The 13,629-nt window shown below is 32.4% G+C and overlaps 1 protein-coding gene across 6 annotated transcripts in view; it reads right to left on the reverse strand.

Annotated features, from left to right (window-relative positions):
* Dus4 (Dihydrouridine synthase 4) overlaps nt 1-13,629 on the reverse strand; it is a 92,228-nt gene that overhangs the window by 46,961 nt on the left and 31,638 nt on the right. For all 6 annotated transcript variants that reach the window (XM_035354605.2, XM_035354598.2, XM_035354580.2 and 3 more), the window contains one exon: nt 3,868-3,989. In XM_035354605.2, coding sequence (XP_035210496.1) covers nt 3,868-3,989 — 122 coding nt within the window. The remainder of the gene's footprint in view (nt 1-3,867; nt 3,990-13,629) is intronic.

Here is a 13,629-nt window from a genome sequence, read left to right on the forward strand (position 1 = left end):
TACATGCAACAGGTGCTTTTCATGATCCATTTCTTAATAAGTCACTTAATTTAGAAAAGGCAGCATCACAATAGCAAAGAAAATTTGCCTGAATTATGTACAGACAGTTTTTTCTGACAGTGCCATTGATAGTGGTAACGAGCCAGAAAATGATGCTTTATCAGAAGATAACAATAAGCCTGACATTAAACAACATGAAGTATCATAAAACTTCTGATAAAAATTACTAGGAAATATATGCTGCCCACAATGATTCTTGGTTTAATTATACTAATGGAACAAATGAAAAAGCTAGAATGGGAAGATTATTTAGCCAACTGATATTTCACGAGCACCCATTTTCCTTAAAATGACCAGGGAGAGATTTAAGCAAGTACTTAAATTTTTTACCTCAGCAAAAATTTACAAGTAGCATATAACATAAACAGCTTTTATAAAATCAGACCTGTTTTGAATCCTCTCATTTGCAAATTTTATCTTCATAAATACTACAAATACGTGCATTTTAATCTTTATAAAAATTACACAAATGAAGGAATGATTCCATTATGTTTAAGACATAAAAATGTACCATCCAGCAAAAATAATAAAATACGGAATTTTAGTTAAGATGCTTTGAAACGTGAGAATGGCTATATATGCAACTTTGAAAGGTACTTTTCCATTCAAGGCATACCACAAATGTCTGGTGCCATATTTACATCTTTTGGCTTATTTCTTTCCCTGTGCATTTGGCTTGGTATTATATAAAATGGAATGATCAAGAACAGCAACAAGAATAATTTTTTAATTTCACAACAAAATCTTTTAAAATCCATTCTGTGTGTGTGTGTGTGGGGGGGGGAGAATAAATGACCTTGTTAACAAATATTCTTCAATAATTATAAACTAATTAATTAAACCAGACAAATTCTGGAAGAATCAGTCTTTTCTTCCCTTAAAATGGTGTACTACAAAGCTCTTCAAGGCATCTGTATGTAACTTGGGTCCTTGATTAACAATGCATACATAAGGAGGGGCAAACATCATGACAACAAAAGCCACATATTAAAATTCAGGAAATTTCAAGAGGCAAAACTGGATTTCCTAACAGCTGCAAGTCAATATTTATATCAGGTTTTAAACAGTAAGAAACGTCTGCAGTAAATTAATGACAGTTTTACATTTTTAACTAATTAATGTGGTTTCATATAAATTTAAATAAAAAATATCTACTTTCCTTGCTCTATATTTAGGAAATGTGTTCCTATGATGAACAAAATTGAATCTATTGTATAAAGTAATTGGACACTCTTTTCTTGAAATAAAATTCAAACTAAGCAATGTCCTCTGGTTTCCTTTACCTTCCCCGGTTTATCAACAGGTCAGGTTTTTAGTGAAACAATATTAGGTGTTTTCTGATTATCTGCTCCCCCCCCGAAAAGTCGCAATTCTTGGTAACTTTGTAAACTGGGAAAAAAAACATTTGTTTGGTCATCTTTACAGCTCACAGGTTCTGTTCATAAATAGTAATAAAAAGGATTTTATAAGAAACAAGAAATTTACGAAAAAACAAAAGCTGGTTAAGTGAATATTTACATTTTTACAGCTGGAATATACTCTTAAGAGCAATGATCCTTAAATATAACACATATAAATCGATGTATACTTAAGCATCCATGTGGAGGTTACTTATTGACACAAGTATACTAAAAAAAATGCCAAAACATGGCAGAACTACCAACAGTTGAAACAGGAAGTGGGAATAATTAGAAAGTACCATAAACAAAAACTGAATGAATATGTATTGCTCTTCATGAGTAGGGTAAAGTAATAAGCTTTTTATTCAAGTGAAGAACAAAACACTGATTTTGAAAACAGATTTAGTGATTTTTCTTTTGAAATTCTCTCAAAAGAATAAAATACATGACACAGGACAATTTGTACTGAGAATCCATGCAGAAGAAACTGCTATTCAAGGAAGAAAAGTTACTTTAAGCAAAGCTGTCAACTTTGCCAGGCTTTTGTATAAAAATTATTATTTAGTTTTTCTGACAACTAACACAAAATAAATAAATGAATTTAATTTGTTAAATGTGGATTAAATTATTAGTTGCATTTTATTTTTCTTAATCCTGGCAATGCCATTAATCCTAACCTAAGAATTGTTAAACCTTTTAACTAAAAATAATTGATATTTGATAGAAAAAATAATTTTATTAATATCACCAGAAGCGAAACAAAATTTTGTTAATTTTATGTTTCACTTTGTCTTCCATTTTGAATTTTGACTAAATCTACACTAGAAGCATTAATTTAAATTAATCATGACTAGAAGCATTAATTTAAAAAATGATTCTCGCAATTTCATTTACATTTGAATCACTAACACAATTTGGGCCCTGACTGCTACACTGATCCAGCAAAATCTGCCGGAACTTCAAGTAACTGGAGTTCTGCATTTTATACAACTTTTCAAAACTGTCTTTTGGATTGTTTTGCTGATTCTGGACATTGATAACTTATTATTAAACTCATATTCACGTATATATGTTGTACTGCATACATGTCTCCATTTGCCTGCCATTTGAACTTTTTAGACAACACTTAAATTTTGAATTGCTTTAAATTAGATTGAGAAAATAATACTCAAGATTAAGGAATTTATGTATTTTACCAAATTGCATTTGCAACTTTTTAACAAATATATACAAGCATTTTTAAAAACAGTATTTTAAAATTTGTTTCTCATTAAACACAGATTTCAAATTTTGCTTTGTTTTTGAAATTTAATAAAGCAAAACTGGTTACACCTTTTTTCTCCTTTGAATGATTTGAGAATTCCGAAGCTTGAAAATTTTGGAAATCATTCAGGATTTGGATTCAAAGAAATTCAGGATTTGATTTACCACAATTTTTTTTTCCCCAATCCAAGTTAAAACCTATACATATATGCTATTCAGTAACATTTGAGATACATTATCAGCTTATCAAAGTGCAAATTTATATAAGTCAATTAAAAATAGTTAATAAGATAAAATCACTGCAAAGTGGGTAATGCAGTCAAGATTCATGACTCAAATATCTATTATTAAAATTCCAATTAGGATAATAAAAATGAAGCTTTATGAGGTTAATGTAACAGAATGGTAGGTTAGATGGGATTATGAATCATGTAAAGAAAGACTCAAACATCTATAAAAATTTCTTACAGAAGATGTAATTTTAATAAATATCTGAATCATGCTTTTACTAATCATAGACATTTTCTAAAGTATTATGGAATGACATCTTTTATATGAAATATTGCACGTGTGTGTTGCAGATCAGAATCTGATTTTATTAACATTATTTCAGAATTAACACTGTTCATAGACCCATAAGGAAGCTATCTTTCTGCAATAACAACAAACTAATGATTAAGTGCAAACTATACAAGAAGGTGGATGTCTAATATAATTAAACACCTCCTGGATGTTATATATTAGTTGAAGAATGAAGTATGCTGTTTTTATATAACATATGCAATATTTTTCTACATTTCCATTTTGTTATTTCTTATGCAGAATTCATCATACACACTATCAAGATAATGTTTCAGCTCTTACTTGTAACACCAAGCCCCCCCTCCTAATTGTGCCATGAGAATGCATAAGAATTACACTTTATGCATTTTTAACTCATGATTTACATCATATTTACAAAATAAAATAGGACATGAACTTCCACAAGATAAAAAATGCGCTATATATCTACAATAATTCTAAATTAAAGTTGAGCAATATTTATGGTAAACATTTTCTCTCTCTTTTAAACTTTAAAAAAGTTGTTAACTTTTAACATAAGTTCAAGCAACCAAATATAATATTATACAAACAACCAACTCACCTATACTTGTAGAAAAATCAGTATGTCTTGCTTTTAAGGAATCAACAAAAGAATGACTCACAATCATTGGAGTAAATGCCACATCACAACCGTATTTTCGAACAAGCATTCGGAAAGGCAATCTAAATTTAAAAAAAAAAAAAATACGAATCACGTATCTTGAAATAAGTAACTGTTTAAAATAAATAATTGTTTTTCTAATTATCTTTTTAAATAAACACAATCATGTGGCTCTAAAAAATGCTTACTTTTAATCAGAGAAAAAATATCAGAACAACTAACTTTCACATATAGTATCTCAGAATTGCAGTTCTAAAAACACACCCTTTTTCTAAGCAAAGCTTAGATACTAATAAAAAAAAAGTTTAAAAGAGATAGAAAATGTTTACTACAGTCAAAAGTCGTTAACCCAGACTCGTTGGGACTTCGGCGATTCCGGATTATCGATTTTTCCGGATTATAGATCATCAGTTTAAATCTCTAAAGATGACATGCAGGAATTCTAAAATTAAAAATATGAAACCGTAATTTATGAAATAAAGAACAATTATGAACTAAAGGGTATCAAAATTTACAAAAAAAAAAAAAAAAAAAAAAAAAAAAAAAAGCTTAATATTTATTTGTTTACTTTATTAAACATTTCTTTCAATGTAAGTTGTTTAAGTTGCTTCGTTTAATGTGATAATACTTTCTCTTTAATTCTATAAACAGACATAATTTTTTTGTTCAGTTACAAAGTTCCGCTGTTCAAATCCCGTTAATTGCTGTACCGAGAATACCGACTAACTTGTCAATCGAAATTGTTTCGTTTTCACTAACCTCTCTGTCACATTCTTCATGTCTTTATCCATTTTTTTGCAGCAATTCCAGTTTTTGTTTGATGGACATCGAAACATACTTTCGTTTTGTAGATCCTTTGGAAGTTCCAGCATCGGAAATTCTATTTGACATAATCGAAAGTTCAAGTTTACTTTTATAGTATTGCTCTTACAGTCTGCAAAAAATAATAAGCCGGATCCAATTCGAAAATTAAGGAACAAGGCAATCATCAACATTAACTGAAATAGATAATTAGATAATTTTAGCTTATACTGTCCGTTATACATAAAACGCGCACGCGAAAACGTATTCTGCGCTTGAGCACACGCAAATGCGCAGTCGTAAGAGGTCTTACGCGCACGCGTAAACGCCTATGCGCATGTGTCAACGCGGCGCACGCGCAGAAAGTTTTTAGCTTTGAGGTCCGGATTATAGATCATTCCGGTTTATGGGTGTCCGAATTAACGACTTTTGACTGTATAAATATCACTAAACTTTAATTTAGAATTATTGTAGATTTAATCTTCAAATTATTCAAGTTTAATTCGAGCTGGAAGTTGAGATTTTCCTAGCTATACATAACTTATTAAAGCTTGAATGAATCATAGCATAAAGTTTATCTCACTTCCATGCTATGCTAAATCTCTTGGGTTCACTCAATGTGTTCTTTAGATAATTAAGTGTGAATATTTTCATACTATGGCAAACATCAATATGAGCACAAAACAAGCTGTAACAAACATGTATGTTCTGTTGTTTAGTACTGGACTGTAACATGACTTGTGAATATCTCAGTGTAGAACTCAAGAAACTTCAGAGACATAATGTTGACCAAATCTATTTATTGGCCTTCAAACATTAAGTTGGCTGAGGAACGGCAAAGAAAACGGGGAAACCTCTGGCTTCAGAAGCACATCTCGAAAAAGTTCTGCAAAGTTTGAACTCCAGTAATTCCCAGCAACCTTGAAGCTTAAAAACCATAACAAATTTGCGTCTGCGCCGCTCCTCAATACAAAGACAGAAATACAATTTGCATAACATCAAACAAAACACAAATCAAAAGATTATTAGAAAGTCTTCAGCACTCTATTGCAGGCAATCAACCTTTGGGTTATTAATAACTAATCAAAGAGGGAATGCTTTTTAAAACAATAACATTACATAAAAAGAGAGATACATTTTAAATGCCTCTGACCTGAATATGAAAAGCACTATGCAGTATGAATTAACTTCAATAACACTCAATATATCATTTGTCCTCAAAAGCAATAAGAATAATTAACTTTTTTTAAAAACTGAATATATAGACTATTACACAGCTGTAACAGCATACAGCAATTTCAGCTTTGTTGCCAGATTTTATAGGCAATGGAAGAAGGCTTCACTTCAGATAGAGCTCAAAATTCTTTTTTGCAGTTGCTCAGACTTTTATCAATTGCCCCCAAATGCTTACCTTCAATATGGGTTTTGAGCTTGAAGAAAAGGTGAAATCACATGAGAGTCAAATGTCAAAGTTGCATGGCAGAGAGGGAAACACAGTGATATTTTTTAACCCAAAAATTTCATCACATGCAATGATACATGGTTTAGTGCATTGTCATGATGACTACTTTGCTCGCAATTTTATCAGGGTTGCCACTCAAACAGGATAATGGAATTCCCTGACTTTTCCAGGTATGTTTCGAGAAAATTCCAGTCTATCCGCGTAATGTACGTTGGCTGTGCTAAGAGGTAAATTAATTATGGTATTACTTGTACTGTGTAGCAAATTCACTTAATTATTCAATAAATCTCAGAGGACATTTATTCTTAATTATTCTTGGTACACTTTTTTTGATAATTTTGTTTACTTTTCCACTTAAGAAACTTAATAAAATTTAAGATATATACATTGGATAACAATTGTACGTTTTATTTAATTATTACTCATGATCATCACCAGTTCAACATGAGGCTAATCCGGTTCTTATAAATCACAATGCAATGCTAAAAGTTAGGTTAGATTTTAGGTAAATTTAATTTGTGTGAGGTGTCTTCTTAAAAGGCACCTTAACACTTGAAAACACAAATATAATTATAATAGGAGTTGTTTTCTCCACTGAAGATTGAGATTAGAATCTTCCCAATCTGGAATAAAATAAGGCTTTTTTTGCAGACATTCTGCAGCTAAATGAAAGAAAGAAATCTATTTAATGATATTTTTTTACTAAATTGAGGTATTTTATATTTATTTCGCAGCATACATTAGGAAAAAATATGTGCATTAAATTTCGTGATGTCATCATACTGCTAGAATTAATTTCAGGATTATGCCGAGAGAAAATTTCTTGAAATTTGGAAATATTATTTACTAATGATAAATAAATTTAGAGGGAAGAAGCAACATTAAATGATATGAATAACATAAAAATAAAGATAATTGCTTAAAAATTGAATTAGAATAATCAACGATATTTTAGCGAATATAGTTATACAGTCAAAAGTCGTTAATTCGGACACCCATAATCCGGAATGATCTATAATCCGGACATCAAAGCTAAAAACTTTCTGCGCATGCGCCGCGTTGGCACATGCGCACAGGCGTTTTACGTGTGAGCATAAGACCTTGACTATTGCGCATATGCGTGTGCGCAAGTGCAGAATACGTTTTCGCCTGCGCGTTTAATGTATAACGGACGGTGTAAGCTAAAATTATCTAATTATCTATTTCAGTTAATGTTAATGATTGCGTTGTTCCTTAATCTTCGAATTTTATCCCGCTTATTATTTTTTGCAGACTGTAAGAGCAATTTTATAAAAGTAAACTTGAACTTTCGATTATGTCAAATAGAATTTCCGATGCTGGAACTTCCAAAGGATCTACAAAACGAAAGTATGTTTCGATGTCCAACAAACAAAAGTGGAATTACTGCAAAAATGGATAAAGACATGAAGAATGTGACAGAGAGGTTAGTGAAAACGAAAAAATTTCGATTGACAAGTTAGTCGGTATTCTCGGCACAGCAATTAACGAGACTTGAACAGCGGAACTTTGTAACTGAACAAGAAATTATGTCTTTTTATAGAATTAAAGAGAAAGTATTATCACATAAAATGAAGCAACTTAAACAACTTACATTGAGAGAAATGTTTAATAAAGTAAACAAATAAATATTAAGCTTTTTTTTTTTTTTTTTTTTTTTTTGTAAATTTTGATACCCTTTAGATCATAATTGTTCTTTATTTCATAAATTACGGTTTCATATTTTTAATTTTAGAATTTCTGCATGCCATCTTACGAGATTTAAACTGATGATCTATAATCCGGAAAAATCGATAATCCGGAATCGCCGAAGTCCCGACGAGTCCGGATTAACGACTTTTGACTGTATTACATGGTTAGGCTAGATGACTGATTACTATTTTTTTATTTGACTGCAAAATGACAAGGTATTTATAAAAAAGAAAAGAAAAAAAAAAAGATTTTGCGGTAAAATCCTAGTATACGGTACGGCCTTCGCACGATTTTGAAAATTGTCGCCAAGAACAAAATGACTCGTTTACTGCTCATCATCATGTCACCAAATCCCGCTGTACCATACATAGAGATTATTCTAACCAAAGAACGTCTATGTAAAGAAGAAAAGGTTCCATACACGTAAATGCTATTACGCGGCTAGAAAGTGGAGGGAAAATTTGCCAAGGGATTTGGCGACGGAACCTGGAGGCCAGAATTTCCCTCTCCGCGATGTGTACAGGAAATTGAGAAACACGTGTTAAGAAGAAACGTTCTTTGACAAAAAAGAAAACTACGAAAATCCATTTTTAAATTATTGCGAAAAATCCTAGAAGAAACGTTTTATCAAAGAACGTTTTTTCTTGGATTTTTCGCAATAATTTTAAAAACGGATTTTCGTAGTTTTTTTCCCCCCCTCAAAATAACTAATCCATGAATTAATTTACTTGCGCCAAAAGATATTTTCTTTTCCTTTAGATTAGAGTTTAAAGAAATTTTAAACGATATTCATTTTATGAATTCTTGATAACGTGACCTTCGAACTTCGACACCGGTTTCGAGCTTTGGCGACATATATATCGCGCACGTACAGTTGTTTCTCTCTATGATGGAACGGAGCCACGTCTGTTGCAGAGGTTTTCTTTCTTTACAATACATATTTTTGATTCTAACCTTCATGGTACCGTATACTAGGATTAACCCCTTAACTGCCGCGGGCGTATATATACGCCTTGCTCAGCCGATGCGTTAACTGCCCCAGATGCGCAGCCGATGCGTTAACTGCCCCAGATGCGCAGCCGATGCGTTAACTTTGCGAATAATTTTAGGTGTAGCAGCGCAAAGCAAATGATAGCAGTTTGGAAGGACGTATATATACGCCTGGGGCAGTTAACGCATCGGCTGAGCAAGGCGTATATATACGCCCGCGGCAGTTAAGGGGTTAAAACCATTTTGTTTTATACGAGAACAGGTACTTTCTTTTGTTCATGCACTGCACATGGGATTCTCGAGGTTACTGAAAACCAAAAGTTGCGGGAAACTTGATTTGCCTTTCTAAAAGACAATCAAATTGGAGCTGCGAAAATTGGCTCTATGCCAGCTGCCCGAATGACACTCACGTGATACACAATTCGCCAAAAAAGTGATCTCTTCCGACGTCGGCGCAAAACTCGCCTTTTTTGGCGGGATCGTTGTATGAAATTCCCTGACTTTTCCAGATTTTGACTAAAACACTTAAATTCCCTGACTTTTCCCTGAATTTTTTGGTCAATTTCCAAATTCCCTGACTTTTTCCGGTTTTCCAGGTAGCGGCAACCCTGTTTTATGATGCCATCGCATAATTATTTTTCTCAAATGCTCAAGCATCTATAGCTGCCTATTCCTGTATATTCCTGTCCTTTCAGTGCTTGAAAGCATCTTACACACTACTTATTCTACACATTCTCCTTCCCATCTATGAATGCTCTGTATCACCTGCAGATAAAACAGCACCCTCATACACTGTTCTAAACAACTGCAACACATAAATTATATTCTCTGAATTTTATACAAAACTTAATTGCATGACACTGCTCTATACTCCTCTGCAAAATCTTACCATAGATTTTGTTGATGTACAACTTGCTACAAAGGTACGGACTCAAATGAGGAGGTCACACTCTATACCGGCCTCATCCCCCACTTTCTACTCCTAGTTGTCCTGTGCTGAAAAAAATATCACCCTCACTATATTTTGAATAGCTCATATATATGGTTCAGTAAGGAATATTAATGCTCATTTCAGAAAGTGGACAACTGAGTTTTCGACAATGAACAGTATATTTCAATTTTCTAAATTTCTATAATGCTAATTTTAAAGTAAAAAAAATGGTTTTAAAACTGATAAATTTTAAAACTGCTGCATTTCATTACTTCTAGTGTAAAAATTTGTCCAATGCCTTAAAACAATTAATGTTCTAAAAAAGTACTAATTAGGATTTTTAATCTGAAGTACTAATTTAATAAAATTTCAATATTTTGAAGTTTGAGTATCTTATAAGAAGGTTTAAAAGATTTCATAAGCATTCCTGTTGTCATTTTTAATTAGCCAAAGACATGAAATATTTAAATTCCTTTTATCTGAGGAATAATAATTTAAGCACTTAAAAGCCCCCCCCCAAAATAAACAAGAAATTGTTTTAAATAATTGTAGGTTCATCTTATCTTCAAACAGAAAGGGAATACTCAAAAACCATTTCTGGCTTGAACTATAATTGTGATATGAATATGAAATTTACGGGAAAGATTCATTATTATATGACACATAGAGTTAAAATTTTTCACAAATATTTGTGCTTATTTTTTTTGCACCTTGTTTTAAGTAAATTATTAGATCCCGTTGTATATTATTATTTATACATTATTAATTTATGCAGCACGATAATTTTATAATTAAAGGTTACTTACATATTAGCACAACCACTACTGTACTGAAATTTTATGATTTTTACAGAGCGAAAGGAATGATGACTTATAAAATAATAATAAATGCATTTTACTGAGGTAATTATCTTGAAAATCAGGTAACAAATTTACTTAAAAGCACTTTTCCTTCTTTAATCTGGATGAAATTTTGTAATGACTGCTTTGAAAAGATATTCATAAACAGCTGTTTTCTTTAGTGATTTTGCAACAGAATTTTAGATTCCTCAAAAAATTTCACTATGGTTTTGTCTACTTCAAAAAAATTGCATAAGTGCATATTTTAAAATTGAACTAAGGAGAAAAAAAAAATAATCACAATTTATCAATAAAAACCATTGGAACTAGGATTATAATAAAAAGAGCACATACAAAAATGGTGACACTGCTTGCTAAAACTGGAAAACTGCTATGTGAATGGTTGCCAGACTTTACGGCATTCTGGTAGTTCAGTGAATTTTACTAAGGTGGTTTCAGCTAATACATAAGTACCTTTATTTGTTATGGTTTTTGCATTATCTTCCTTTAATCTGTTATCATATTTGTGTTTCAATGATGTATTATTTTTAACAGTTGCAATACTATACAATATATTCTATACATACCAAGTTCTAAAAAGAAAGTGTAACAAGAACCTAATAAATATACAGGGTATCTGGTAAGTGAATACATACTTTAAAAGAGAAAATATGTAATGTAACGTATTTTCAAGGGTGACTATGATATATAACTGAAGCTTATTCTTTACCATTTACGTTTCAAGTAACTGAAGATACCTCTATTTCTTAGCAAGAGAGATAGAGTAAAAATTGCAGCAAGGTACAAGGGTGGAATTCTGTAGTGAAACTCAAACATTGGTGGAGAGCTGAGAACTGTTGTGACTTGCAACACATTGTGGCTTTTCCCTGTAAGACTAGGCAAACAAAGAATTGTACAAGACTTTGTTCCACAACTAACCATCAAATGAAGGAAAGAATCTGCACTATTCTGAATGCATCACCTTAAAAGGACCACAGTTATGTATACACACATTTAGAGGTATATTATGACAATGCTGGAGAATATGCTGCATTGTAAGTTTTTTCTTTGAATGATAATAACTGCAGTGAGGCACACATGGCAAAATTTCATGTTATTTTTGCATTCACCCTGCCTACGATGCTCTTTACAATATGTAATGAATTTATAGATTGATATCTGAACTTTTTATAGGTACAGCTTTGAGAAGGTGGTCAAATGAAGCTAACAAGGACAGTATTCATAAGAACAACTGGAAAATACCAGGAAAGCATTATAAAAACACAGCTATGCTAATTTAAAATCAAGCCTTTGAAATGTGTATTATTTCTCTATGAAGCTAACTATTTTACTGTCATGGCATTTCTATGAAATATGCATGTTGCAACAGGAAATTCAAGGCTGTTAGCAACTTGTATTACCCACAAGACACTCATCAAGAAAGATAAATGTACCAATAGTATGCCATGAATTTTCAAAGCTGAAAAATAAGTTCAAACTTAAATGATCTCACTGGATGACACTCTTTTCAGTAACCTGCTAGTTTGTAAGAAGTTTTCCCATAAGCAGTCGACTTTTTGATTATTCGCATCCCAAGTTTTAAGGGCGACTATGATATATAACCTTCGCAAGTTTTGGCCCATTTTTACTGTTCCTCTCTTTAATGACCCAAGCGAGTCCTGGAATTTCAAAGTTCCTCAAAATGTCATGAATAAATGGTATTTTCTTGAAAATAATTTAAAAACTACTCTCTCACTTTGCATCTTGATACCTTTTCTTCCAATATACATCCAACCCAAAATTGGATACCTTAAAAGCTGGCAGAAATTTTCATGTGTAATGAATACAAAAGCCACCCTTCTATATGGAATTTTCTTAATTCATCATAATGCTGAGAGGATTTAGATGTAAATCTCCATTCAATAACCCAGCCCCTGCCCCATGGGCAGTAAATATTATTTTATACCAAAATATCACACTTCTATACTTAATATTTTGTGTATAATACTTATGTTAAAAATGACATATACAGTAGACTCCCGATTATCCGCGGGCGGGTTATCCGCACCTGCAGCGCAATTTATTTTTTTAATAAGCGTAACTGAGCGAAACGTTAAATTTGCTAACATCATGCTTATTTATGGCAAAAATATCCCAGGCCTTCTTGGAACCTTCCCCGCGGCCTTCTCAGAACCTTCCCCTCTGATGAGTAATTGATTTCTTACTCACCCTTGCAGTGCCCACTCCACTGCCCTCTCTCGTCTTAATTTTACTGACACATCCACTTCCTCCCACTCATCGTTGTTAGTTTAAGTCAGATAGTGTTTGCAAACCAGTCGGAGTTAATTTCTTATCTTTTATTGTGTTCAGTGCTTATGCTTTTTGGTTTTGTGTTTTTCGTTACCGATTTAAAATGTCAGGAAAATGAAAGAAGGTTGTGTTGACGATTGCACAAAAACTAGAATTAATTTCCAAAGTAGCAAACGATGCTACAAGGCAGCAGATGGAATTGGATTACGGAATCGTGGAAACAACAGTGCGTGACATTCTAAAGCAAAAAGACAAACTGGTGAACTTTGCATCAATGATGGACAATGCTTCCGCAATGAAAACGCGAAAAACTATGAAGGGTTCTACCTTTGATGAGCTAGACGCGGCAGTGACGGAGTGGTTAGCTCAAGTTCAAAAAGAGGGTACTCCTGTAAATGGTCCTATCATTGCAGCGAAGGCAAAAACCTTATTTGAGTTGTTAGGCCTGAAAGGAAATTTTGATGCGTTATCTGGCTCGCTGACTCGTTTTAAGTAGCGACATGGAATTCGAGAAACTGGACTTCATGGAGAGAAACTTAGTGGTGACCAACAAGCAGCCGACGATTTCCACCATGAATTTGAAGAATTTGTTTTAAAAGAAGAGCTATCTTTTGAACAAATTTACAATGCCAACGAATCAGGACTTTTGTGGAAATGTC

The sequence above is a fragment of the Stegodyphus dumicola genome, chromosome X1 (genome assembly GCF_044657685.1).
Source record: "Stegodyphus dumicola isolate Sdum_Otavi_A_Nest chromosome X1, ASM4465768v1".
Classification (NCBI taxonomy): Eukaryota; Metazoa; Arthropoda; class Arachnida; order Araneae; family Eresidae; genus Stegodyphus; species Stegodyphus dumicola.